General features: G+C 37.7%; 1 protein-coding gene across 1 annotated transcript in view; it reads right to left on the bottom strand.

The window, feature by feature from the left end:
* The window catches only part of TRPM6 (transient receptor potential cation channel subfamily M member 6), a 182,170-nt gene that overhangs the window by 23,890 nt on the left and 130,537 nt on the right, over positions 1–27,743 (bottom strand). Inside the window, exons 23-34 of the mRNA XM_063455032.1 lie at positions 25,657–25,771; positions 24,881–25,080; positions 21,686–21,818; positions 20,491–21,572; positions 19,384–19,493; positions 18,166–18,295; positions 16,411–16,508; positions 13,954–13,994; positions 11,689–11,714; positions 10,523–10,573; positions 9,492–9,557; positions 4,317–4,603 (exon numbers count right to left, since the gene is read on the bottom strand). Coding sequence (XP_063311102.1) covers positions 4,317–4,603; positions 9,492–9,557; positions 10,523–10,573; positions 11,689–11,714; positions 13,954–13,994; positions 16,411–16,508; positions 18,166–18,295; positions 19,384–19,493; positions 20,491–21,572; positions 21,686–21,818; positions 24,881–25,080; positions 25,657–25,771 — 2,339 coding nt within the window. The remainder of the gene's footprint in view (positions 1–4,316; positions 4,604–9,491; positions 9,558–10,522; positions 10,574–11,688; positions 11,715–13,953; positions 13,995–16,410; positions 16,509–18,165; positions 18,296–19,383; positions 19,494–20,490; positions 21,573–21,685; positions 21,819–24,880; positions 25,081–25,656; positions 25,772–27,743) is intronic.

Raw genomic sequence — 27,743 nt, 5'->3', positions numbered from 1 at the left:
AATTTTCCCACGCTTGTAAAATGACACAGAGCACTGTGATTGGATGGATTTCAAGCCATCCAATCACAGTGCTCTGTGTCATTTTACAAGCGTGGGAAAATTCCAAAGAACTTTCCCACGCTTGTAAAATGACACAGAGCACTGTGATTGGATGGATTTCAAGCCATCCAATCACAGTGCTCTATGTCATTTTACAAGCGTGGGAAAATTCCAAAGAACTTTCCCACGCTTGTAAAATGACAAAGAGCACTCTGATTGGCTTAAACCCACCAATCAGAGTGTTCTTAGGCTAATTGCAGGGCGGGGCAAGGCTTTATAAGCCTTGCCCCGCCCTGCGGAGCTCAGTCTGCGCGGAGCCCTCCATGGGTGAAGATGGATTATTTTTTTGTGCGCTCGGGTTTTTTCTTTTTCGTCAGGTTTTTTTTTTTGGCGCTCGGGTTTTTTATTTTATTTTTAGTTCGACGGCTATGATGGTTTTTTATTTGGCCTTTTTTGGGGCTGAAAAATGAAGATTTTAGAAAAAAGAAGACGTCGAATGGTAAGTTTAATTTTACTTTACAGGTTAGCAATTTTATTCCCCCCTCACTATTTTTTAGGGTGAGGGGGGTAGGTAGGGGCATTTTTTATTTGGGTGGGGGGTGGGTGACTAGGGGCTTGGGCACCCCTAGTCACCTTGATGGGGGGGGGGATTTACTTAGTGCCCCCACCCGCCACCCAGGGGTGGGGGCCGGGGGGGGCAGTAGGTCCCCCCCCTTTATTACTATTATGGCCCCCACCCGCCGGCCAGGAGTGGGGGCCGGGGGGGAGGACAGTAGGTCCCCCCCCCTACTACTATTATGGCCCCCACCCGCCGCCCAGGGGTGGGGGCCTGGGGGGGGAGGACAGTAGGTCCCCCCCTATTACTATTATGGCCCCCACCCGCCGGCCAGGGGTGGGGGCCGGGGGGGAGGACAGTAGGTCCCCCCCCCTTTATTACTATTATGGCCCCCACCCGCCGGCCAGGGGTGGGGGCCGGGGGGGAGGACAGTAGGTCCCCCCCCTACTACTATTATGGCCCCCACCCGCCGCCCAGGGGTGGGGGCTGGGGGGGGGGAGGACAGTAGGTCCCCCCCCTCTTATTACCATTATGGCCCCCACCCGCCGGCCAGGGGTGGGGGCCGGGGGGGAGGACAGTAGGTCCCCCCCCCTTTATTACCATTATGGCCCCCACCCGCCGCCCAGGGGTGGGGGCCGGGGGGGAGGACAGTAGGTCCCCCCCCCTTTATTACCATTATGGCCCCCACCTGCCGCCCAGGGGTGGGGGCCGGGGGGGAGGACAGTAGGTCCCCCCCTCATTATCTTTATGGCCCCCACCCACCGCTCAGGGGTGGGAGCCGGGGGGGGGGGGACAATAGGTCTCCCTCCCTTATTTTACTTTACGGCCCCCACCCGTCATTTAGGGGTGGGGGGCAATATTTTTTTTTTTTTTTCTACAGTGAGCAGCCACAGGCTGCTCACTGCTTACTAGACATGCCCCTACTTGCGGTATAGCGAGTAGGGGCATATTATTTACTAATACCAAGTCATTTTTACTTGGTGTTAGTAAATTTGGCTGAAAGACCAATTTAGGTCTTTCAGCCTTTTAGTAGATAGCTCCCTGATACCGTGGGAATTAGGGAGTTATCTACTAAGCGGCTACAAGATGCAGCCACAGCAATGAATAGGATCGGAGTTTCATTCATTTGAATGAAATTCCGATCCGAACAAAGTACCGAATTGCATCCTAACACCAATGGAGAAACAGTGCTCATTCTGTTAGGATGCAATTCGGCAGTTTTGCCGGCGTTCTGTCTAAGTGACAGGACGTTCAGCAATACTGACAGGAAGCATTGTGGGAACAGGGAGGAAAGCTAGGGATCATGGGAAAATTGCTCTGACCAGCGGAAATGAAGCACACTTTGCTCCTCCGCTGGTCAGAGCTGGTCAAGCGGAGGAATCCTCCATAAGACAGAGTCCCTACTTTGTCTTATGATTTTAAAGAAAACTAAAGAAGAATGGAAGAAATGAATAACAGATCCCGAGAGAGGGGGAGAAGAGGAAGAGATTGAGGAAAGGTAAGTTCGGCATGACAGTGCCGCTTTAAATAATTTTTTGCATGACCGTTCATAATAAATTTCGGGTTTTGCTAAGGGCCGAATACCAAACTTAATAGGTGCCAAAAGTCCAGAATTTGCCAGGACAGTTCCATGTTTTGGGGTACTGTCCAAGGAAAAATAGGTCCTAATTTTGACATCTGCAAGCAGAGCTCTGAGCATGGTCTGCTGTGAGGCGGCAGGTTGTCTGTCACCCCTTGCACTGTGCCCTTTACAGCCTGTTGTTTTCCTTGCCTACATCTGTCGCAAGAGGTGGGCAGTGAACACTGACATGTATGTAACCTAGATTTGCAAAAACACTATTTAATCAAGTGCAAAATATGTATAACAGAAATAAAACACACCAAACAGTAGAGAAGTGTAGAAAGTTCCTTAAGCCTGAAACATTGCTTTGAGGTCCAAGAAATCTGCTATATGGAAAGTCACTAAAGTTCCCAGTCGCTCTATTCTTTTGCAAATAATTTTTTTAACTATTGTATTTACTAAGGAGAACTCTTAGCAATTTAAGAAAAAAATATATCTTTCGGGGATAATCATTTTTTTAAAACAATGGCCTGTTTCCAACTGGTTAGTTTCTTCAGAAATCAGATATATTTTCCTTGATTAAACTTTAAATGTAGTACAATGCATCTAAAACGTGAATAACACGTTGCCTGGTTAAAATAATAGTGTGAAAATGTACAAAAATATTATTTTCTTTTATTTTTTTAGAATATTAGCCAGTATGGGAATAAGTATAAACAGAGAAAGGATAGGGGGCACTCCCGAGACCTGAATTTTGCATGAAAGGTGCTGCCGCTGTGACCAAAATTTCATGAATGAGAAAATAGTGCAGCGCACTCAGACTACAAAAATACAAAAAACAAAGAAGGCTACTAAAATGCCTAACTAAGTATAAATATGGGGATTTGGTTCCACCATATGGCCATATGTTGTTAAGCCCACCACTACTTTCAAAGTACCCCATTATCGGTGGGTCCTACACTACAATGTGGGAGACAAATAAATAGTAATAGTGTCATAAATAAAATAGTGTTAAATACTAGTAAGAGCATAGTGAGTATACAAACAAAAGTGATGAAAGCAATTAAAAGCAGTGTTAAAACTAAATAATTAATGTGTTAGTGCTGAAAATGAGTGGAACCAAATCCCCATATTTATACTTAGTTAGGCATTTTAGTAGCCTTCTTTGTTTTTTGTATTTTTGTAGTCTGAGTGCGCTGCACTATTTTCTCATTCATGAAATTTTGGTCACAGCGGCAGCACCTTTCATGCAAAATTCAGGTCTCGGGAGTGCCCCCTATCCTTTCTCTGTTTATACTATATTTGGAGTCCAGACCAGATTCCTTAGGGGTTAAGCACCCCGCCCAGGCCCCCCCAGCTTCAGAGTCTCCTTTAGAGGTGGCCACAGGTGTGTATATTAAGGAGGAGTTTGTCATTAGTCAAGTCACTTTTATTATTTTTTCCAGTGAACACAGTCATCTGCATTAGTGAGTATACTCATTTTCAGCACTAACACATTAATTATTTAGTTTTAACACTGCTTTTAATTGCTTTCATCACTTTTGTTTGTATACTCACTATGCTCTTACTAGTATTTAACACTATTTTATTTATGACACTATTACTATTTATTTGTCTCCCACATTGTAGTGTAGGACCCACCGATAATGGGGTACTTTGAAAGTAGTGGTGGGCTTAACAACATATGGCCATATGGTGGAACCAAATCCCCATATTTATACTTAGTTAGGCATTTTAGTAGCCTTCTTTGTTTTTTGTATTTTTGTAGTCTGAGTGCGCTGCACTATTTTCTCAGTATGGGAATAAGTGACATATTTATTAGATAACTGCATTGCAATAGAGACTAAGCAGTGAAGAATACTTATACTATTTTCTTTAGGCGCGTTATGGTTTATTAATGACAACATGCCTGAAGAAAATACCTAAATGGCCTGGAGAGCTTATGAAACAGGAATGTGAAATGTTAAAACTGAGTGACATTTGAAGACATCTATTGATAAGCAAAATAAAGGGCTTGGGTTGAATCAGGATAGTGTTCTTAAACAGGAACTCGTTAACAATAGCAGTACATAATGTGCAATGAACTTCTAAATGTTACTCAAGCTCATATTACATGCACAAAGAAAAATATTACATTTTGTAAATTTACAATGACCTCACCCTGAGGCAAAGATGTAATACAGTGTCCCCACGGAAAATCTTCTGCCATGTCTGAACCACTTCAGGAAGGAAAGATTTTACAATAAAGACCTCTCCAGGATCAAGAACATCATATTCCGACCACATGCAGACTACTTTCAGTGCTCTACGGAGACCCCCATCCATTTCTTCCGGAGACAGAACCTGAAGCATGGCTGCCATTCCTCTCTGTGACCATGAAGACATACTTTTATCCAGATTTGCAGGGGAACTCTCTTCTAGGCGATACACAGTGACTTCTTCGCCAGCTAGAATGTTGTACACATAAGTAATTAATAATACATACAATACAAGTTTCAATAATTTTTAAATATGCTACTTTCATAGATTTTTTGTATACGTTTAAATTAACGCAAGACTATATTAATTAAAACCAAACATCCAGTGTCATTATGACACTCAAGTATTATAGTTTTGAACATAGGAATAAATATATATTTATATATTTTATTGATCAGCTGATTAATTGATCATTACAGTTGAGGCAGATATACCTTGGTCCTAAATTGTTTTAAAGTAATGTGAAGCTTCTTGATTCAATTTTTGCAGAAGTTTATTTTGGTCCATCACTTTTTTTGGGTGTGGGAGTTAACACAACTCTGACAGAAATGCTAATTTCCCAGTCTCTTTAGCACCTAGTGCCAACATCCTATGACATATATGAGGTTTTAGTGATGGCATATATAATGATAGTTCACGAGAATTTTATCAGTCTCTTGCTTTTTATGCATTTCATTTATTAAGACTTCAACTGGAGCTTGAAAGTTCTGCCACAACACCAAAACATCTTAAAGACAATCAGAACAGTGTCCAGACCTCTTATTTCCTAGGATTGGTTATGACTTGCAGTGTACCCTTGATTCCTACATGGTTTTCTGTAACCTTGCAAACCATTTAATATAGAGCTAAGTAAAATCTTTATATGTATTTTCACACATAGCCTTTGTATGGCAAATTTAACCATATGTCCACACCAATTAACCTGAATACCAAAATAAAATATTTATATAACTGTAAGTAAGACAGGGCATGATCCCATTACTTGTTGCATCCTGTTATGGAATGCCTCAATCACTTTGATTTGCAATGTTGTGACTTTAATATTTCTAACAAGGCTAGATGTGTTGAGAACATGTTGGCTAATTCTCTCAATCTCATATTCAGTCTAGCTTTTTATCTCTAGAAGCAGAGAGGCCAGTGTGTTCCAGCTTACATGTGGACCCTACCATCAGGTGCTTTGTAAGCCAGATCTCCAAGTGCTTGTTGGTGGCTAAGTTGAAGGATTACTGCAAAGTTAGTTCTGATTCAACAATTTTAAGAATGAATGTGCGATTCTCAGCTCATTTGCATTTTTTTGAGGAAATAGGAATTTGTGAGTCTTCTGCATACTATATTGAGCTTTTTAATTACATAAGCAATTTGAATGTAAACATGTTTTCATAAGTATCATAGATAAAACATAGCAGACAATGTTTCTTATTTTCCTATTTGAGCAGCTAAATCACTGTTATCTCTCAGGTGTGTGCATGCTATCTTTGTAGTTATTCTATTTATTTCAGTTGCTTTTTGCACAGTTCAATTAAGCAAGTTGTTGGTCTCTTCTTCAATAAATTCCATTAATGGGCTTTGGATTAAGACATTTTTTCCATCACCAAAGAACTTGCAGATATGAATATTGGAAAGTAATGCTATATGAGAAAAATGGTTACCCTGATATTGATAGATTGGTCTTATTGTAAACATTGAGAATTTTTCCCCCGATTATTGGTACTCATATTTATTGATTTAGTTCAGTGTTTCAGACAGAAACACTGTACATACAGATTCATACCACCACGACCATTGTTAAAAGCATTTTAGTGATACAGAATGATACAAATGTTATGGTTGTTAATCATAAAATATGGATTTCATTCATTCCCTTTTCGAGGTTGCAAATTGTAGCAAACCTTTATCCACCTACTCACATGCATTTATAGACCATGTTTTTAATCTGTGTGAAAACACAAATTATCAACTTACCATTTCACCAATTACACACATGAAAAAGCCATTGCTATGATACTCATCATATTGTTTTTCTCTCCATCCACCTTTTTTTCTCAATGCACATTTTTCATTTAGGTTGTAAGTTCATGGATGGATGTCACTTGGCACATTATACAAAAGTTCTACAAGAGTTGGATTAAAGTCCAACGGCAGGGCTTTCTGCAAATTTTTCTGTCAGTATGTCTATTGATCCTTCTGTTTGTAACAATACCTATGATTAGTTGGTAAGATTTAGAAATGCTGAGGAGCTCATCATGCTAGCTGAAAGTAAAACACAAACATATATGGCAATCTGGATCCAATGGATCCTGAAGGTAAACTCTGCAGAATTCCACTCCTTATGGCAATAATTAACAGGGAAGGGTCAGACTGATGGGTAAGTCTGGAGGGTAACCACACTGCTAGCCCAACCCTGACCTGGGCACTAGCCCTCTCCTCCTTCATCCCTTCTTCCCTTGCCTCCAATTCCTCCAATTCCTCCTTGCTCCTTCAGCCCCCCACCTCCTCTGTGCCCACCTCTGGCCAGACCCGTGTCCGCAGCCTGGAGGGAGCATCCATGCCCTGGGAAACTGAGAGGATTGATGAGAGAGTGCTCCCACCCTGGACCAACGCGACATGGACACCTGGCCTGTTACATTTAAGGCACCCATCGGTGCTCTGCAATAGGATATCCACACTTTTGTTTGTTCCTGAACCTGTTTCACACCAACCTGTATTAGCCTGACGGGATCTGCGCATCCTAACATACTTTGTTATTTTCTGCATGGGTACCTGCAGGGTCGTCTTTAACGCCGGGCAAATGGGGCAGCTGCCCCGGGCCCAGTTACTCTTGGGGGACCCAAGGCAGCTTCCTTGTGGGCCCCACTGCCCTCAACTATTTTTTTTTCATGGGGCCGCCGGCCCGCACATTAAGGAGGTCACCGGGTGGGTATTTGTAAGCAGGGCCCAGTTACGTGCTGCAGCCCTTTAACAGCACGACCGCCCCTTTGCTTTTCGGCAGTGCTGGGAGGAAGTGACGGCTGCGAGTCACTTCCTCCCACTAAGGAGAGGAGCCGCACAGGAGATGAAAGAGGGAGCCTGTGACAGGAGAGGCAGACCCCAACAGCCTCAGCCATCAATCAGGACACTGGGGTACCACTTTCCAAGGTAGAAAACTAGAGGGTGGGTTTAATAGTGTAAATTTATGTCAGTATGTCTGTCTGTGTTTGTGTCAGTATGTCTGTCTGTGTTTGTGTTAGTATGTCTGTCATTGTATGTTTATGTCAGTATGTCTGTCAGTGTATGTGTGTGTTTGTGTCAGTATGTCTGTCAGTGTATGTTTGTCAGTATGTCTGTCAGTGTATGTGTCTGTGTTTTTGTGTCAGTATGTCTGTCATTGTATGTTTATGTCAGTATGTCTGTCAGTGTATGTGTCTGTGTTTGCGTCAGTATGTCTGTCAGTGTATGTTTTTGTCAGTTTGTCTGTCTGTGTATGTGCCAGTATGTCTGTCAGTATATGTTTGTCAGTGTATGTGTCTGTGTTTGTGTCAGTATGTCTGTCATTGTATGTGCCTGTGTCAGTATGTCTGTCATTGAATGTTTATGTCAGTATGTCTGTCAGTGGATCTGTCTGTGTTTGTGTCAGTATGTCTGTCAGTGTATGTGTCTGTGCTTGTGTCAGAATGTCTGTCTGTGTATGTCAGTGTATGTCAGTATGTCTGTCATTGTATGTGTCTGTATGTGTGTGTCAGTATGTCTGTCATTGTATGTGTGTTAGTATGTCTGACAGTGTATGTCTGTGTATGTGTGTCAGTATATGTGTCTGCGTGTGTCAGTATGTCTGTCAGTGTGTGTGTGTCATTATGTCCGTAGTGTATGTCTCTGTGTGTGTGTGTCAGTATGTCTGTCAATGTGTGTCTGTCAGTGTATGTGTCTGCATGTGTGTCAGTATGTCTGTCAGTGTATGTCTCTGTGTATGTGTGTATGTCTGGCAGGGTCCAGGGGCCCCAAGCAAAAGGTTGCCCAGGGTCCGGTCAGTATTAAAGACGGCCCTGGGTACCTGCGTGTACCAACTTTCTCTTTTTTCTATTACCTTAAACAGTGCCTGCGAGCACGGACTCAATGCATCTTCACTGTTATAGGTACCTGCGTGTCCATAAAGTCCATAAAGGACACATAATAGCGACTTATTACAAAAAACCTTACTAAACCTTACTAAAATTTGATTTACAAAAAAAAATTGAAATGCATTCTAAATCAGAGCAGTATATATACCTGCCAACATTTCGAATGGGCAACGAGTGACTTACTAATAACAATTTATAACAAACTAAATAACTAGAAATGTAATTTAGAACAATAACAATATAACTTATTTAAACAGGCTGATTTCTAAACATCTTTCTTCTGGTTTAAAGACATATTGCTGTGAGTATTATTGCTGTTTTACACTCAGACACACCAATAATATGGAGCTCTTAGAAAAGATGGAAATTAGGATAGAAAAGAGGGAAAGAGATTCAGGCACACAATAGAGACGGTCTTTCCTAAATACGAATACTTGGGATGTATGTAATATAAGAACTGTAAAATAAACAAACTAATAAATATCTAGCAATATGTCTTCTTCATTATGTGATGTTGGTATGATAAGAGATAGTGGTTAGGTAAGCCTGATTGGATACTTGGAATCTTTGAGCTACTAGGATCTTCAAGCTGCCGAAAGATACCAGAGAACATTTTCTGGCATCTTCATTTGCTTTGCATTTGGGTGGTAGTGAAATTAGACAGAGGGTGTCAGGTGGGGGATAACTATTTTCCAAAGTGATAGAATGCATCTAAACCACTTGTCTGGTCATTCTAAATGGGAATCTTCAACAAAACAATAAACAGGTAGTAGATTCAATGTGATATGACATATTGCAGAAAAATGAATTGCTCATTAAAACTTTTACAATGCAAACCAATTATACAGGTCAAGATGAGTCAAGAAAATGCATGAGTTTCTACATTTTCATAGAAAAGAAAAATTGCACTGAGAAAGCAATCAATTATGCTATATAGAAGCAATGCAAAAATAGAAGCAAAGCAATGTACAGAAAAACTCACCGAAGAGATGCACAGGTGTAAAAGGTATGGTCTGTGCAAGCCTCATTAAATTATTCCTTTCAACAGCTGAAACAAAAGGTAAAAATTCAATGCCTCCTCTGTTTATCTGTGTTTGAAAAGCTACATTAGTATGTGTCTAAATCTACACTGTAATGAGAATACACAATAAATGGTCTTTTATAAAAGAATATAATAAAGTAACCTTAGTGTTGTATATTTGTTTAGTTCAAGCAGGATAAACTCAAAATCTGTAGAAATACAGCAATAATAAAAAGCAATAATAGAAAGCATTTTTGTCAGATTGGAGATGTCACTTGTGACAAACTGCCCTTTGCCACTGGGCATTGGAGAGGACTGATCGCTAGCCTCCTGCTCTGCGACTATGGCCCTGGAATGTATTGCCCTTTAGGAATTACATTTGGGCATAATGGATTTTTGTATGCTGTTCCTGGCCCTTTAAATACTTTGGAGCAGTGTTACAACTTTTAAACTGGTACTTCGAATGCAGTCGAAGTGCGAAGTCGTCGAAGTGCCGAAGTCGTCGAAGTGGCCGCCATTCGACAAACGAACAGGTAGCGGTGGCCATTTTAACGTATTCGAACGTGGTCAGCGGTGTGTGCAGTCAACTCTATGGAACTGTTTGCGGCTACCCAATTGCACGAACACCGCTGACCCGTACCTTCTTCGACACCGCGGCTGGAGACTAAGTGCCGTTCGAAGATTCGAACTCCCGTTCGAATGGGACTTAATCAATTTCTCGGTGTAAAATAGACCGACCGCACAGCCCAAATCCATGGAACTGTTTTGGGCATGAAAATGTGCTTGCGGTCGGTCAAAAGAGACTTTTTAATATTTCTGGAAACACTGAACGGATTTTCACGAATTTTGAATATGTTGTTCCACAAGTTGTGTTGTTCATAAAAATGTAAGTTCATGTACGATGTAAAATGAGAAAATTAAATGGTCTGTGTTTTAACTCATGCAAATAAATTATAATTAATCGTCTCTAACTTACAGCATAAGTGACTTACCTGAATAATGATTGTTTAAATCTTGAGAGGCTTTCAATGAAGCAGACATTTCTACAACAAAATAATAGTCGTTAAAATAAACCGGTCATTTATTTTGGAATGTCCCTTTAAAATATAAAAATGCTAGCAGTTGCTATAAATTAATAATATTGATAGGAAACCACTAAAGCAAATTCTATTCTTTAAGATGGAGAAAAATGAACAATTATAACACCAAGTAATATAAATAGTAGTTGGCATATGAAATTCCAAGACAGCTGCATGAATTGTAGCAGGTTTATTAATAAAGACGGGATAATATGTATTTAATATTATAAGGGACACGGGCATATTTTACATTATTACAACTTTGTACTCAAAACCATAGCACATATTGTGTCTGACTGCTAATGAACAGGAAAAACGTTTTTAATTTTGCATAAAGGTTTATTTGTCCAATTAGATTTCCTTATAAAATTATGTTTTGAGAAAAAAAAGTAAGTTAAACTTTTATTTATAAACATATCATGTGTAGCTAGCATATGGGGTAATAAAAACATGTGATATTGCAAACACAGCTATTCAGGGATGCTTAAACTATGTATATGTAGATTTTTTTTTTTTTAAATATTGGTTATATGGTAATACAGATAACAATATATCCCTTATTTACACTACTTCTGCCAGGCTGTGTGCATGACATGATGGTGTGACTCTGTGACTATTCAATAACATGTGGAGAAGAACCAATAGATTCACAGGAAACAGTACACAACATGTGGAGGTAATGGTAAATGAGAGTTGTACATTGAGGGGAACTCATTGGAGATATAAACACGGGTCATGCATTGCATGGATGCAAAGAGTGAGTAAAATGGCATGGGTCTAAAGGTAGCTTAAATCAAGGCACATTTGTTAAAATGATGTTGAAATTTACTAACATTGACACTGCACACACAGAAACTCAAACTCACAAGCTTACACAGCAAAATATACTTTCCATATAACTATGATATACACTGGCGTAAACAATTTAATATTATACACACATTCAGACACTGCACGCAAAATGTAATTCCATAATACACACACTGGCATTGCTTGGATGCCTGATTAGAGCTTTAATAGAACATTGTTCACGTGTTTGTAATGAGGTAAGCTATATCAGATATAAATATTGTACTTACTTTTCACAGTGTCTGAATTTCTGAATCTGCAATCAAATACACAAGAATATATTAATTACAGGTTTTATAACTTGAAATATAAAATTCATTTGATGCATTTTAATGTTATGTCTGAAATGTATTTGTGAATATGTGTAATCTCTCCACTACAGGTCAAATGGCATCACATTACCCAATGTCAAAGGAAATAGCAAAGAACATTTCAAGAAGAATTTTCACTAAATGCAATTCAATTCCTTTGTATAGTGACCAGCTGCAACCAGTGTATGCTGCTAATCTTAATGAAATGGTCTGGGTGAAGTACCCATGACCACTTAACCCTGCAGTGTAAAACAATGCAGTTTCAGAGAAAGTGCAATGTTTACATTGCAGGATTAATATGACCTCTAGTGGCTGTCTAATAGACTAGAGGCACTTACTGGATAGTGTTTTATTCTGTGAAATTATATTGGATGTGTTCATTTTTTGCATGAGGACATCCAACATCTTCAAAATTGAACTGGTTCAAATTGAAATTTTTTCAATGCTTTCCTACGGGAAAGGCCTAATGCACATTAGATTCCTGCATCAGATGGACCTCGGCGCTGGAAAGAGGTAGGTAAGAACAAAAATGTTTTAAACCTTTACTCAGAGGGAGCAGCAGACTTAAAATAAAAGGGACATGGACACTATAGTGTTAGGATTACAGTTTTGCATTCCTAAAAATATAGTGCTTCCTTTAAGTAAACCAGCGTCGTCTGTGAAATATAGCTAATAGACTATAGCAGGGTTAGTTTTTTCAGACCAACCCCACTCACAGCACCAAACTACCAACTACAAACAAGGAGAAACTGCTAAAACATAAAAACATGAAGTTAATATGATAATATGGAGATTGTGTTCTCATCCCCACCATGTAAATTCGGTTGATGCCAGGAAAAATGCATGGGTAGATTGTACTCCCACTAACATGTGGAATGGCCTCCTTTAGTACTTCATCCCATGTAAACATGGGTAAGGAATATTCCTATTTTTCAATAAGGCATTCACAGCCAAAAATGAAAATAGCAAGTAAAAGAATTTTGCAATTGAAAATTGAGAATAATATTGGTACTTACAAGAATCAGGGGTTTTAAATAAACACTTCTGTATCTATTCATATTATGAGGTTGGCCATGTGCTACAAATATTTTATAGAGATCATAATAATATATATTTCAACATAACCATTTTGGATACTCAAGCCTTATAATAATTTAAAAAAAGAAACCTGCCACAGCTACATGCTCGACATAAGTTATACAGCAGCAATATCTTCAATATCTAAAATCATTTACTTTATCGCAATCTACAGCATAATATTTCATAAATTATTTACTTTCATGCAGACTCTAATATATCTCAAGAGTTAAAACAGAAATGAAATGAAAACTTTAACACCTGACAAATATTATTTAGGAGCAAGGAAAGACACAGAAAAATTCTAGATGTAAACATTTTATGCTCCGCCGGATTAAATGCCCTGCAGCTGTTAGTTGGTATATGAGCACTCACTGACTTGCCATTACAAGATTCTACTTCAGGGAAACTTTCTTTCCCGCAGAGACAGCATAAGCTACCAAGAAACGCTTGCAACCACCTCAAGGGTTTGGAATCTAAAGTTCTGTGAATATGTTTTAAAGCCAAGCAGGACACACACTGTGTTACTGCTTGTAGTACACTATTTTGTCAACTAGAATGTCTCTATGAATTGGGAAATGTACCTTCCAGCCTTGTTGAACCCACCCGGTAAATATATATATATATATATATATATCAATATATATCAAGCCCCTACAGTCTCACTGCTCAATTTTCTACCATTTAGGCATAAACCACTTTTTGTAGGTCACAAGCAGGGAGGTGTGGCTAGTTCTGCATAAACAATCTCTCTAAACATTTCCTATAATGAGAGGTCTAATGTTTGAACTTCCTTTATTGCGCAATATGTTTAATGTCAAATTTCTAATTTCCTGCTCTATTAATAGCCCGCTAGAATCTTAAGGGGCTCTACGTCTACCTTCCATAGTTATTATTATTACTTTTTTGTCTTGGTTATTTGAACATGATGTATGTTCAGTTATAACAATACACTCACTGTCAATGTGAAAGCTTCAAGAGCATGAGCATAACACTTCAAAATTGAATAAAATAGTAGAAAATTTGACTGATCAAAGAGCAATACAAATCCTTTGGTCATTTTTATTAACAATGTAAACATGTAAGTGTCCTGATTATGGTACTTACACAGAACTCCTTCTCAGTTGAGTTGTGCTGTTGTACAGATCCTTTAAAAAAAGGGCAAACACAATTTCAAAATAATAAAACATAACACTCCTTTTTCTTAAATGGATTAGTTAAAAGTCAATAAACAGGTATTATTCACAGAATATTTAAAACTGTAATTTCACTTACGAGGCTTTGGGTGGGACTCTATTAGTAGAGTTAGGGCTTACTCTGCTTACTAAAATGCAATTAGTCCATTGACGTCTATGAGAAAATTGCTTTTCGGTAAGCAGAATAAACTGTTACTCTGCTAAGAAAATCCATAGTTTTTTGTTTTTTTTTTAAAGTATGCCTATGGTAAAAAAACAAACAAACAAACAAACAAAAAAAAACAACAACTTTACACTATCGTAATAATATACATTGTAACCAATAGAAAGCAAATTCATTTTTACTTTTATTCAATTTTTATAGAGTATCTTGACATTATTCCTATGCCGTCACTATAAAGATAATCAAACTCAAAATTATATAAGTGTGTGATGCCTACAATTCCTAAAATGGTGCGGCATTCTAGGTATTACGGGACATCAGGAATAGCAGTTGGGAAAAAGATGTCAGGACATGCTTCTCTCAGGTCTGTTGCTAGTCACCATTTTCGATGGAGAAGAATGGATCTTCTTTTATATTTTAATCTGGGGATATTCCTGCACAATATATAAATCAAATGAATTCATATCTCAAGGGTGTATGAATAGTTATGGGTATTGATCTTTAGGCTGAAAAGTCAGACTGAGAATTGATCATCATGGATCATGGTTGTGCCACAAACTTTATAGCAAGAGCAAATCTTTTTTTATTTTATTTTTTATTTTATTTTTTTTACCACATATCAATGTATATAAAAAGGGGACAAAAGAAGAAGAAAAAACAGACAAAGAAAAGAAGAGAAATACATTTTTATGGAACATTTGCATATGCAAGTAAATTATGGATGACATTGGATGTATTTTATATAACAGACTATTTAATCTGCTCCATTTTTAGCCCTGAAGAGAGGTCAACACACCCCAGTTAAATTTTTAGAATGAACAGAATTAGCAGTGGATCGGTTCATGTCATTACCCATCTCAGTGTTACTCATTTGAGCTAGCTCCAAACAATGAAGTCAAATTGGGAAGTCAAAGTGAATTTCTAATCTAAGGCCAGAATAAACTGAAAACAGCACTGAAATTTAAAAAAAAAATTGAATTACCAGCAGTTTTCACTTTAGTGCATGACCCTACCACCAAAAACTAAATTACGTTAATACACACTGGCTAGTAATAAGCAAAACATTATAACAAAAAGAGCAGATTTTTTTTTTTAAGTAAAAAAGAAACTAACATCAAAAGACCTTATTTAAATATCAGGGGTAGGCAACCTTTGGCGCTTAAACTTTGTGGACTACATCTCCCACAATGCTCTTACAGCTATAATGCTGACAAAGCATCTGGTAAGATGTAATCCCTCTGAAGTGTCAAAGGTTGTCTACCCTTGAACTAGGTCATTGGTGGATAACATTTGTTAATGTTGTAGTTGTGAATTTGAATTAAAAAAATAACCATGTAGGTGTATGATTGACAAGCATGTTACTTCAAAAACCACAGACTCTTTCAGTGTATGGTAGGCTTCTTTTAGGGACACTATATTCACTGCAGCTTAATGTAATGGTTCTGGTTTCTATATCCTGTCCCTGCAGGCTTTTTAATGTAAACACTGTATTTGGAGAGAAAATGCAGTGTTTTCATTACTAACTTAAAAAATCTTTAGTTGCAGTTACTCACATGGTCACTAGAGGTGCTTCCTGTGTCATGGAGGCTCTGAACAGAAACCCTGAACATTGCCCATAGAGATGCATTGATCCAATGCATCTGTATGTATGTAGAGATGATGATTGTGCAGTGCTGCGTTATGCCATGGTTGTGCAATAGCCTCTCCATGCTTTCCAAGTTTGATGATCTCAGACACAGAGGTATTTGGAGATCTGTGTGGCGTGGTATAAAAGATGAGTAAAACCTTTTCACTGATCTGACATGGGGGCTGGGGACCTAAATAGTGGCTTTAACACTATAGTGTCAGAACACAGGTTTGTGTTCCTTTAAAGTAGATAGCACATTACATACAGAAGAGGTTTGTACACTCATCAGACGGTTTAAGCAGAAACCTGGCATCATAGGCATGGACAGACTAGCTACTGAAATGCTTAATGAAACCTTTCAACTAGCGTTTCCTAAGATGCTCTGTTGTAAATGTAGAATTATAGAAGATTATAAAAAAACTACCTCCAGGTATTTTTATCCCATTGTATTTGGATTAATTTGCTATGCACTAAGCCGACACTTCCCTAACGAGTTGTGCATTTAGAGTAACTGATTCCTAATACTTTTGGTTTTATCACTTTATTTTATCCAAATTAAGAATTGTCTCTTTACTTACCTCTTGGGACTGCCTCAAATATTCACTAGTTTGAACCAAGTGTCTTTCAATTTCTTGGTTTTTCAATTGCTTTCGTACATAACTCATGTGTTCCAGGCCTGACCAAAGGAAGAAAAACAGATACTTAATATAAGAAAAATAAAGAGACAGGTTATTGCAAAAAAACAACAACACTTTGTATAGCACTAGCATAAGGCTGATTCTTGAAATAACATACAAATTATAAGGTCAGCTCCAATTCCAGTATGTATCTTTAGTGCGTTTGTATGTCACGTTAAAGCAGAACTGTCACTTCTCTGCAAATTGCATAAAGCTTTGAAAATGACCTAAAACGTGTGTTAGCCGCATTTGTCATGTGATGCACCATTTTCTTTTAACATGTATACTAAAAAATTTAGCAAGTGACATCACAACCTAATTCAGTTCAGGTACATAATGCAGTGTTAATTTAGTTGACTAACAATTTTAGTCACATTTTAGTCGACTAAATGTTTTGAGATTTAGTTGACTAAAACTAAAACAATTTAGATAACTCAAATACGACTAAAACTAAAATTACTTTTTAGTAAAAAATACTATGACTAAAACTAAATAGAAATTTGCTGCCAAAATTAACACTAACATAAAGTAAAGGGAGTGCTGCACACAAGTAGTACAGTGGAGGTCTATGGAGAGTGGTCCACTACCCAACAGGAACAATAAAATATAGAAGTACGCAGGCATCACAACTATTTGGATCAAAAAGGACAAAAAGGATACAACCTGTCATCCTCTTTTGTCCTTTTTGATCCAAATAAATACTACTTCTTGCCTTTATACTACGTTTTGACGTCTGTGGACTTCCATATTTTCAGTTCAGGTACAGTCAGGGGACACAATGATGAGGAATACAGAAACATTGTTTTGGTTTGTCCACTTCCATTGTCTGTGTTCAATGCCAGAAAGGAGCAACATGTATACCGTTGATTGAAAGGAAACAAAGATGGGGGTTCCCAGTTCTGGAACAGATATGTGGATATCTATATTTTATTCTATTTTTCACACCTCACAAAAACATAATTCCTAAATAAATGTAAGCGCAAATGCTTATTATTAACCTCATGTATGCTTGTATTACCAGAATCAATAGCTTAAACTCATATCTTTAATATAAAAATGTGCTGTCATATCGCATGCCATGCTAAATCTAATGTTCCTAATATACTTGCTAATGCTGTTGTGGCATCGCAAGAAAATGTAACCTGTCTCTCCATGCACAAGAAAAATAAAGAATTTAAAAAAAAAAAAAAAAAAAAATAGATTGTTTAAAACTCTGGTAAGTGAAACCACCAATCTGGACCATAAACAGATGCTACAGAATCATCCTCAGTTAGGGGCAATTTAGATTAATTTGCCCCCATTTGTGGCTAATCTTGATCATTGCGCAGATGCTTAATTTCAGGACTAACTTTAATTCAGTATCAATTCAGACATGCTTGTAGATTATATAGATTATGATTTCCTCAGTTCAGTTTGATTGATGATAAATCAAAGTTAAGACTTTTTTTCAGAAGCCGAGGCTTTAATGCCCCAAAAGATTTGTTGCAGGAAATTCAGCATTTTGAAAGTAAGTCTCAGTGTGTTATGACATACTGGGCAAAACCAGATCAACCGTGTATCTGCTGCAGCATCTCTAGAGTTAGAATTTACACAAAGAGCTTAATGTACAACAGGAAATTGACTATTTTATTGTGTTAGTAGCAGGTGGACACATACTTAGCTGATTGAAATTGGATACAGTCAGCCTGTTCTTGCTAGATTCTTCCTCATCATATGGGCAGCTGCTGCATTCTGCTGGTTCGGAGCTCATCTGAGTACTCTGAGAGCAACCATCAACTGTAATCACCTGTCAGAGAGAATGGACATATAAAACTCAGCCATGGAACACCTGACCTCTGTTATCAAATAACATTCTGACTCATCCTGAAAGCTAGATATAGTCTTGCGGCCTCAAAAGATTGCTTTAAACGTACAGGTGAGTATCTAGCATGGAGTGGAGCTCACTAGCATAAATGATGGAGTGCCAGAGATATAACCAACAGTTTGAATAATGCATTATATCAAAAGATAATTATGTATTAGATTAGACTTAATATTTTAGCAACTTCCTACAACTAAAAATATTTAAACTACAAAAGGGTAGTGTTCATATTTCACAAAAGCAGAATAAAAAATACTGCTTAGGGAATCAGGAGATTTGTCCAGCATTACGTTTTATATATTCTTATGCTGATCTTAGGTTATCAACAAGATAATTCCTGCAGTAAATTTCATCATGTACAACATGGAATATGTATGATAATAGGCAAAGTAATTGCTGCAGATTTACCATCAGCACTAATGATTACAGCTGGAATTAATACATTACTCTTCTTTCATCATCCTCTAGCCCTGCTGATTCTTGGTAGTCTTGGCCTCCTCTTTCCTATTATGTAATTAACTTAACTGTGTTTTCTGTAAATTCAGAATTCCAAATGTTATGTCAAAACAGCTAAATTGGAAATATTTAGCAAATAAGCTTTTATATGTGCTTCCCCTTTATTAAGTTTCTAAAGAATATCAGGTATTTTATTATTATTATTATTTTTATATATATACCTGCAGATCCTACACAGATTACCAGTTTGCCACCCCTCCTTTCACTCTTAACCTGAGGGATGGTGAATGAGGTCAAGCTTGGCATCTTGACCTCTGTCTAAGCTCTGGGCACAAGACAAGTGCGTTAAGTCACTTTATGGATAATCTGGTGATGCCTTAACACCAGCCATAGGACTGTTTTAGGACTTATTGCACTTTTCAGACAAGACAAGGAATTTTTTGAAACACATCGATCAACCATGTTTGTGATGTAAACTTAATAAAAAAAACAACTAAAATGTTATTTGGCAGAATCTGCCCCATACAAGATAATTCCTTCCTTCTGTATAATGTTACCGGGACTTGAAGCTGCATATGTTTTTCCTTGTATTTTGAGGACTTTCGAAAAGTGCTACAAATTTTCTCTTTGGCCCATGTCATTTGATTGATTTCAGGTTTTGCAAATTCTGCAGAAAAAAAATAGAAATATATCAAACATACAAACAAGTGTGCATAGGGATAAAACTGTAATATGTTTCTTATTAGCAAGGCTCCCTATAATGTATTAACCTCTTCAATGCTGAACAGTTTTTGATTGAAAAATATTACCATACCTTGTTTTTGAAGTAAGGGTTGTATAGCTAGCATATCATAACAAAGACATTTTGTGTATATATTGCTTTGCAGACAAATGTAAAAACCGCAAATTCACATATGTTTTAGTTTTAATTTATTTGTTCAGGCTTTATACAATTAATTGGGAAATTAAACTTTTTAGACAGTATACAGTATATTATTTTGCAATATTTCACAGAGGGTCTGAAATGCTAGTATAAAAGCAAAAATAAAATTATTCCCACATACAGTAGATGTTACAAAAATAGATGATTACAAATATAGCAATATTTAACAATCTCTATAAAGTAAACAGTGAAATGGTAGATCCCATTCATTCCTCAACCCTCTTTGACTGTAGGAATGATACACTGATCAACCATGGTGTTTCCTGATGACAATGGCCTCTTTCAGGATAGGATAATGTACCCTGCCAAATTGCAAAAATTGTTCAGGAATGGTTTGAAGAACATAACAAAAAGTGCAAGTACATTGCATTGGTCTCCAAATTCCCCAGAACTTAATTAAATTGAGCATCTGATGAATGAGTTAGAAGACCACATTCAGAAGTCTGGCGGAGTCCATGTGTGGATGTATTAGAGCTATTTTGGCAGCATGAGGAGGACCTACACAACATATTTAATGTTGTGCCTGATCAGATTATGACCCATTGAAACTTCCTATACTGTTTAGAAGCAGGGCTGAGTTTATTTTTTCAGCAAATGTACAGGATTAAATAAGTGACTAGTGGCTTATGGCAGAGAAATGCATTTCTCTACAGGCTGTAATCATAACAAGGGTATAAATAAAATCTTTACACTAAAGTAAGGCAATGCAGGGGTTAATTACCTTTTATTGTTTTTGCATCTTTCTTATCTTTGCGAGCCTTAAAACTTCCTATACGAAAATTCCAGTTCCTGTAAAGAGGGTTAATCCAAAATGAGGTGCTTGGTTGGTGATATGAACTAGATTCTGAGCTGTCATCACTATTTTGATATTTTTCAGATAATTTTGATTCATTGATCTGGACCCTTTTTTGACTGTTGTGAAAACATTTGCAAATGTTGCCATGTTTGGAATCTGTGCAAAGTTCTTGACTCTTTCCACTTGTAAACACGTCATTTTCTCCATCTTCTGAAAATGCATAATTCACATAACCACACTCAGGTTCATTGCTATTACAGTCTGGTACTGTCATAACTGTGGGGACATTTGACAGTTCATGAGAGATAATCTCATTTTCTTCAACATGTTGTGTTTCATTTTTATCAGTATTTGCAGGAGGAGGATCTATGTAATTTGTCTCTTGACTGCTGTGTGTGGCTTTTTGGGGATGGTCATCTGAACATTTTTCAGTTAGTATCGCACAACTAATTTCTTTGTTTGCCACTTCCATTAAAACTGATCCATCTTTTTCAATCTCATTTGTACTGGGTAGTTCAAAGTTTAGGTCCTCAAAACAAGGTGAACTCACTGGACTTGAAGGAACAAGTAGGAAATTTCCATACCGAGGAGTTGATTTGCTTTCCGATGAAACCCCTGAAGTAACAGTATCACTTTCCGACTCCAGCTTTTCTGCTCTGCCATGTTCTAAATTTGTACATGCTTGGCTTGAAGGCCACTGATTCTTTGCCAATGTTCTTAAAAGTGAAGGTGGCATGCTGTAGTAGTTATACTCTCTGTTGTTCTTTGAATATGTAACATTACTCCAACTATGTGGAACTGTTTTGCTCGATATGCTTCTTTGGTCTTTCATAAGAGCCTCTTCCACTTGCAAAGTGTCCACAGCTGAGATCACTTTCAAAGTGTCCACAGTCAAGGCTGAGAGGTCCTGTAGGTGTCCTAATTGACTGTCCAAGGAAATCAAAGAGTCTTTGATGTAGAACACTTTCTCATTGAGTTCTTTAAGTTGCATAAACATCTCTTCAGTTCTGTATTCAACAAAAAATATAAATAATATAAATAATTGACGTTAATTGATTTATTTGTATACATATTTGTATGAGTTTATGTCAAGAATCTAAATGTTGAGTATTGGACTGACTTTTGGGTTGTTGTGCGTATCCTTTCGCTATCACTGGAATGTAGGCTTTCATTTTTTTCATGAAAATATGTCTCCACACATTTCTCCTCAAAGTCATGTAGTTTTCGTAACTCATCATCGCTCAGGTAAAGTTCTAAAAATTGCAAACAATAAAATTACATTATTTACAAAACATGGATGTAAAAGGTGCTGAAAACAACCAAGACTATAATTATTTTGTGCTATCAGTTACAGACCACATAAGCACACGTACAAATCATCTGCCACAATGCAATGGAAAGAGAATATGAACAAACATATGGTGACAACTTACCAGTACAACGTTTTAAAAGTTTTAAAAACTTTAAAAGAAATAATTTGCCAATTAATGAGGTTACAGATAGGAAACAGAGTTGTAAATAAATAACATTATGTAACAGAGACATTTCTCCTCACAGTCATTAATCCTCTCACCAATACATTGTCCAATATTCACTTAGTTGTAAGTTCTGTCTGTCTGTGTGTATATATATATATATTACAAATATCCTTGGCACTCACCTCTATATTCACAAAAATTTTACTTGCCTATGTGCAGACTCTCTTCTGTCGATCGTGGCACACATAAATTTATGTTTCATTTAATATTTTCACTGTGGAAATATTTGAGTGCATCCGATTTTTTACTTATATTTGTGTGTGTGTTGTGATAGGGTGTCTGTATACATATGGTGGGTGATGTGACAGGGTGACCGTGTGTGGAGGGATGGCTGGTGATGTGGCCAGGTGTCTGTGTGTGGGGGGAGTGATGTGACAGGGTGTCTGTAAGTGTGTGTGTGTGTGGGGGGGGGGGGGGAGGTGATGTGACCTACTGAGTTTGTGGGAAGGTAAATTGTATATGGGGAGTCTGTATTCTCCTGTTCAGCCTCCCCACACATTGCTGCTTGTGTTTTTTTTTTTTTTTTTTTTAGCTGATTCTTCTTACCTTTTGGCAGTTATGTGGCTCTGATCCTTAGTTTTCCCAATGGGCTGCCAGCTGAATAGGCCCTCTCCTTGAGAGCAGCCTCCTCAGAATGCCCCCTTACGGTTTACCACAAATCTGCAGACTTGTGCTGCTTTGAGGTGGGGGGTTGCTGGGGACCTTAGCAGAGTTTGTGCTTGAAAGGTAGAGCTGGCTCTGCTACCAGCAAAATCATTGCAAACAAAATTTGTTTGTAATGAACAGATTTCATTTGCAATGATTCTCATCATGTATGCATGATTTCTAAGTATGGGTGCACACCCTGGCAATCGTGTATACAGGATTTCCGACATGAAGAGGTTAAACAAATACTCATAAATTAGTAAATGACAGAGTTATAAGATATATGATAACATTTGTTTTCTCCTAAGGTAATTTTCAAATATTTGTATGATCGTTGTTGTGAACAATGAAAATAATTATTTTTTGAAAGTATATTTTCTCACATTACACTAATGAAAAATTCAGGAAATCATTAAAAATTACACATTTTAGCTTAAGATGACAGTTTGCAAATGTTTCTCCATTTGCAACATTCTCACTCAAAACAAGAAATAGAAACAGTAGCTAAAATAAAAACACATAACAGTTAGGAATAATAGCCACTTGGTGGCAATGTTACTCCATCTTGGAACTATCTAAAACGCTCAAAAAAACCTTCAGCATTAGTTTTGACTATTAGTTTTGAAATTCAGCATTAGTTTTGACGTTAAACTCAGCAGAGATTCCCAATGGCATAGAATTATACATTATCCATATTATGACTGTTTAACATCAATGAGCAGGAATTAATTAGGTATGTTTGAAAAGAGAAAAATTCAAGTCAGACAATAGTTTACCAATTTGTAAGAAGATACTGACCACTACAAAGATGGGAATGATCCCACTAAATGTAACAAAAGCACTATGTCACTCAATATCATTATAAACTCAGAAAACGACATTACTCCTGCAATGGATGCGTATAACAAAATATTTATAATTGAAGAGAAATGTTGATCTGAATCTTAATTATCTTGATGCTACAAAGGTTTTGTTGTGGCCTAACGCTCATCACTTTATTTATTATACCTAATTCTTACTAATACACGTTATCTGCACTAATCACAACACTAAAAATAAAAAATGTCATCACTTTAAAAATGCAATGGAGAGATGGATACTTTGTAATTTTGAAACGCATCCTGAAAGTCTTAGAGGACCACTAACCTCCCCCAAACACTTCACCTCAATAAAGTGGTCTGGTTGCAGTGAGCCTGCCATTTTATCTTTCATGCAAAACATTGCTGTTTTATATAACCTGTCATGTTTACATGAAATAGTTAAATACACCTTTAGTGGCTGTCTTCGTGACATGGGATTGGATGATATCACTAGTGATGTAATCTATGATGCTGACATTGATGGAGAAACAAGGTGAGATATTATTTACCTTAGCTTTTACTGAGCAAAGGTGGTGAGCATTGATAACATCGCTATAAGGGAATTTATTGTCTCAAAATAATAATGATGTTTATGACTATAGATTCCCTTTAAGTGAGTAAATTTACTCAAACAGTGCATTATATATATATATATATATATATATATATATATATATATATATATATATATATATATATATATATATATTTTTTTTTTTTTTTTTGCTAAAGAAGTGAATTGTTAACGCTCCGTTTCAAGGGTCTGCACACATTTGTAGAATTTGAAGAATAATTATTCTACTTATCCACTAATTTTAGGCAAACAGCATCATTCCCTTTTTGTTAAAAAGTGGTTAGATGTTGCCTCCATGGCATTCTAAACTATGATCTCCCCTTTGCAATGAGACAGATGCCTGCATATTTCTTAATTCAAAATGTAGATGTTATTTACATATTGTACTGTTTGTGCTTCCAGAACCATAAAATAAGGCAAACGTAAAGCTGTAAACTGCTACCTCAGTAAAAATGTTAAAAGGGGGGCAACTACTTGTCACTTCCATGCAAATTAACATTTTATGACACAGTAAACCCAGTCTGTTATCTACACGACTTACGGGCCATTTCCAAGGTAAAATCCATAAAGATCTTATCAGTAGCCAGAGCCAGCTAGACCTATTGTAGAAGCCACTTTTTCATCACTATTTAATACAATATTATAACAATCAAATAAATGCAGGCTACCATCTTCAATATACTCCTGAGTCTACTTACTCAATCCAGCATCTCCTTCATCCTGATCAGACTCACTGACTGACTGTTTGTGACACAGGCTATCGATAAGTAGGAATATGTGGCTCAGTAATATTAAAGGTGGTGGCAACCATGGCTTCTCATAATATGTCATAATGTAGCGGTATCGATTGTATTTCCATAGCTTGTGCGAGATGGATTTCATCGCTATGTACACATTACTGAAAAAGAAAACAAAAAATATTAGCTATTCCATTGTTCTTTCTCAAAGAAAGTTGTTTTCAACCATAACGGTTTTACCCTGGAGCTGGTAACTTTTCTCACCTTTGTATATATAAGCTGCTTGTCTCTTGTGGTCAAAATAATCTTTGAGAAATGAGAATAATGATGACATAACTGGTGGTACTGGTAGTGGTACTGGTATTTGCAGAGAAAGAATGGCACTAGCTGCACTGAATGTGTACTATTTGCAACATAGCTTGCAATTTTCTAACAGGTTTTAAAATGACTGTGGAAATATCAGTCATCACATAACTGTTCAAATTCCATGTTCTAAAATGTACGATGGCATAGTTTTGTTTTGCCACTATAGACCAATCACTATTGAAATCAATGTTCCTGATTGCTCCATATTTTAGAAATCATCCCAAGCTTAAGATACTTGCCTTCTCACTGTAATTATCCTCTAAATTAAAAAACAAGAACATTTTGGTGACTATCCTCTCAGTACAGGTGTGGTTTATTAATAATTAGTCATGTTTACCTTAGATCTGCTATTAGATAAAATCAGTACCTACTTAAAGAGAGAAATCAGCAGGTTCACCATGATGATGTACTGAATGAAGAGGTAGACAGCTTGAAGGAATGGGGTGATGAATGAACCAGGAGGACAATCTGGATTTTCTTCACAATCTTGAAAGAAATAATACTAGAAATGTTAACCTTTACTGTACATTCATACTATCAAAATGTTTGTGTGTTTTTTATGTAAACATGAGTTAAGTATATGTAAAAAGAATAAGTTACATTATGCAAATCATGTGTCGAAAATGTATCTACATTCATGGGTATAGCTATATTCTAATACTATAATATAGTGGTTGTGGTGTAATTAGCATGGCAATGCAGTCTTAGTCTTCAGAGAGAAGACAGTGTTTACATTGCTGGCTTTTAACACCTGTAGGAGCAATCATTCAGACGGCCACTAGAGGTGCTTACTAGTCTAGTGCTGCACAGTGTACAGCACCTACATTCAGCGTCTTCATTGAGGCACGAGATGTTCCCTATAGAGATGCATTGATACTATATTGGCGTTCATGTGCAATAGCCCCCCCTCCCACCCCCTCACCCTCCCCCACAATGCTTTCTTAGCATTGGATTGGCTGAAATAATCAAGATTGATGATCTAAGCAATGGAGCCAGAACTAGCCGCATCAAGACCAGTACGGCAGTGGAAAAGGTAAGTTTAAAAACTTTTACTCTCCTGCGAGTGTGGGTCTGGGTAGCTAAATATACTGTATATTACACCACTAGAGTGGTCCTTTAAGTGAATACATGTTTGTATTTATGACACTACAATGGTCCTTTAAGTGAACCGTATTGAGTAGCTATATCAAAGCCCATAAAATTCTTTGAAAAGTTCCTATGACCTCTACAAAATATAGATTTCTCAAAGATATAAGGTAAACAGTAGACACACCTGTAACAACCTTCATCCATTTGAAAAAAGGAGTCTCACTTAAAGGGACACTCCAGGCACCCAGACCACTTCTGCTCATTGGAGTGGTCTGGGTGCCAACTCCCACTACCCTTAACCCTGCAAGTGTAATTATTGCAGTTTTTCATAAACTGCAATATTTACATTGCAGGGTTAACTCCACCTCTAGTGGCTGTCTATTAGACAGCCACTAGAGGTCACTTCCTGGGTTCTAGCACAGGTTTCCTGTGCTAGAGCGTAGCTGGACGTCCTCACGCTGTGTGAGGACCTCCAGCGTCGCTCAAAACCCCATAGGAAAGCATTGAAATGATTTTTCAATGCTTTCCTATGGGGAGACGTAATGCGCATGCGCGGAATTTCCGCGCATGCGCATTAGGTCTCCTCAGCCGGTGAGCGAGATTAGTCTCGCCCACCGGCCGACGTAATCACTAGGAGGAGCGTCGCGGAGGCGGAGACAGCGGCGAGGGACATCGCCGCTGTCCCAGGTAAGTGACTGAAGGGGTTTTCACCCCTTCAGTAACCGGGCATTGGTGGGTGGGAGGGAGAGGGACCCTCCAGTGCCAGAAAAACGGATAGTTTTTCTGGCACTGGAGTTTCCCTTTAACTGCAAGCTTAGTCTCGACTAAGGTCTTAAAAAAAAAAAAAAAATCACACATCTTTCATCTACAAAGAAACAAGTTCTGCGCTAAAACTCCCATTACTTCTGGGCGGCAGCAATGACCATAGTACACATCAGCCAAAATACATATAGTAAAAACCAAAGAAAAAAGTTACCTGCGCTCTTTCCACATCCCTATGTATTTTTAAACAAATGGAGGTTTTTAGTTACCAGGAGTAATGGGAGTTTGAGCGCAGGACTTGTTTCTTTGTATTTGTATTCACTTTTGTATCACACAGCTAGGTTACAATGCTGCTGCACAGCCCATGTGCTCCCTTTTAAAGGTTAATAAGCATGTAGGGATGTACATAAAAATACCCCTTTCTGTCTCATTAGAGATATCTTTGCCAGAAGCTCAAGGAAGCAATGTGAATGGTTAGAGTTTTGACCCACCAAAGAGGTCTGCCTTGACATGGCAGGTGGGCATACCCTCTCATGGCCATTGGAGGTAACCAAAAACCTCAATTTGTTTAAAAATACATAGGGATGTGGAAAGAGCGCAGGGAACT

This window comes from Pelobates fuscus, chromosome 5 (assembly GCF_036172605.1).
Source record: "Pelobates fuscus isolate aPelFus1 chromosome 5, aPelFus1.pri, whole genome shotgun sequence".
NCBI lineage: Eukaryota > Metazoa > Chordata > Amphibia > Anura > Pelobatidae > Pelobates > Pelobates fuscus.
The sequence above is the reverse complement of the archived record's forward strand: the minus strand, read 5'-3'. Positions and strand labels throughout refer to the sequence as shown.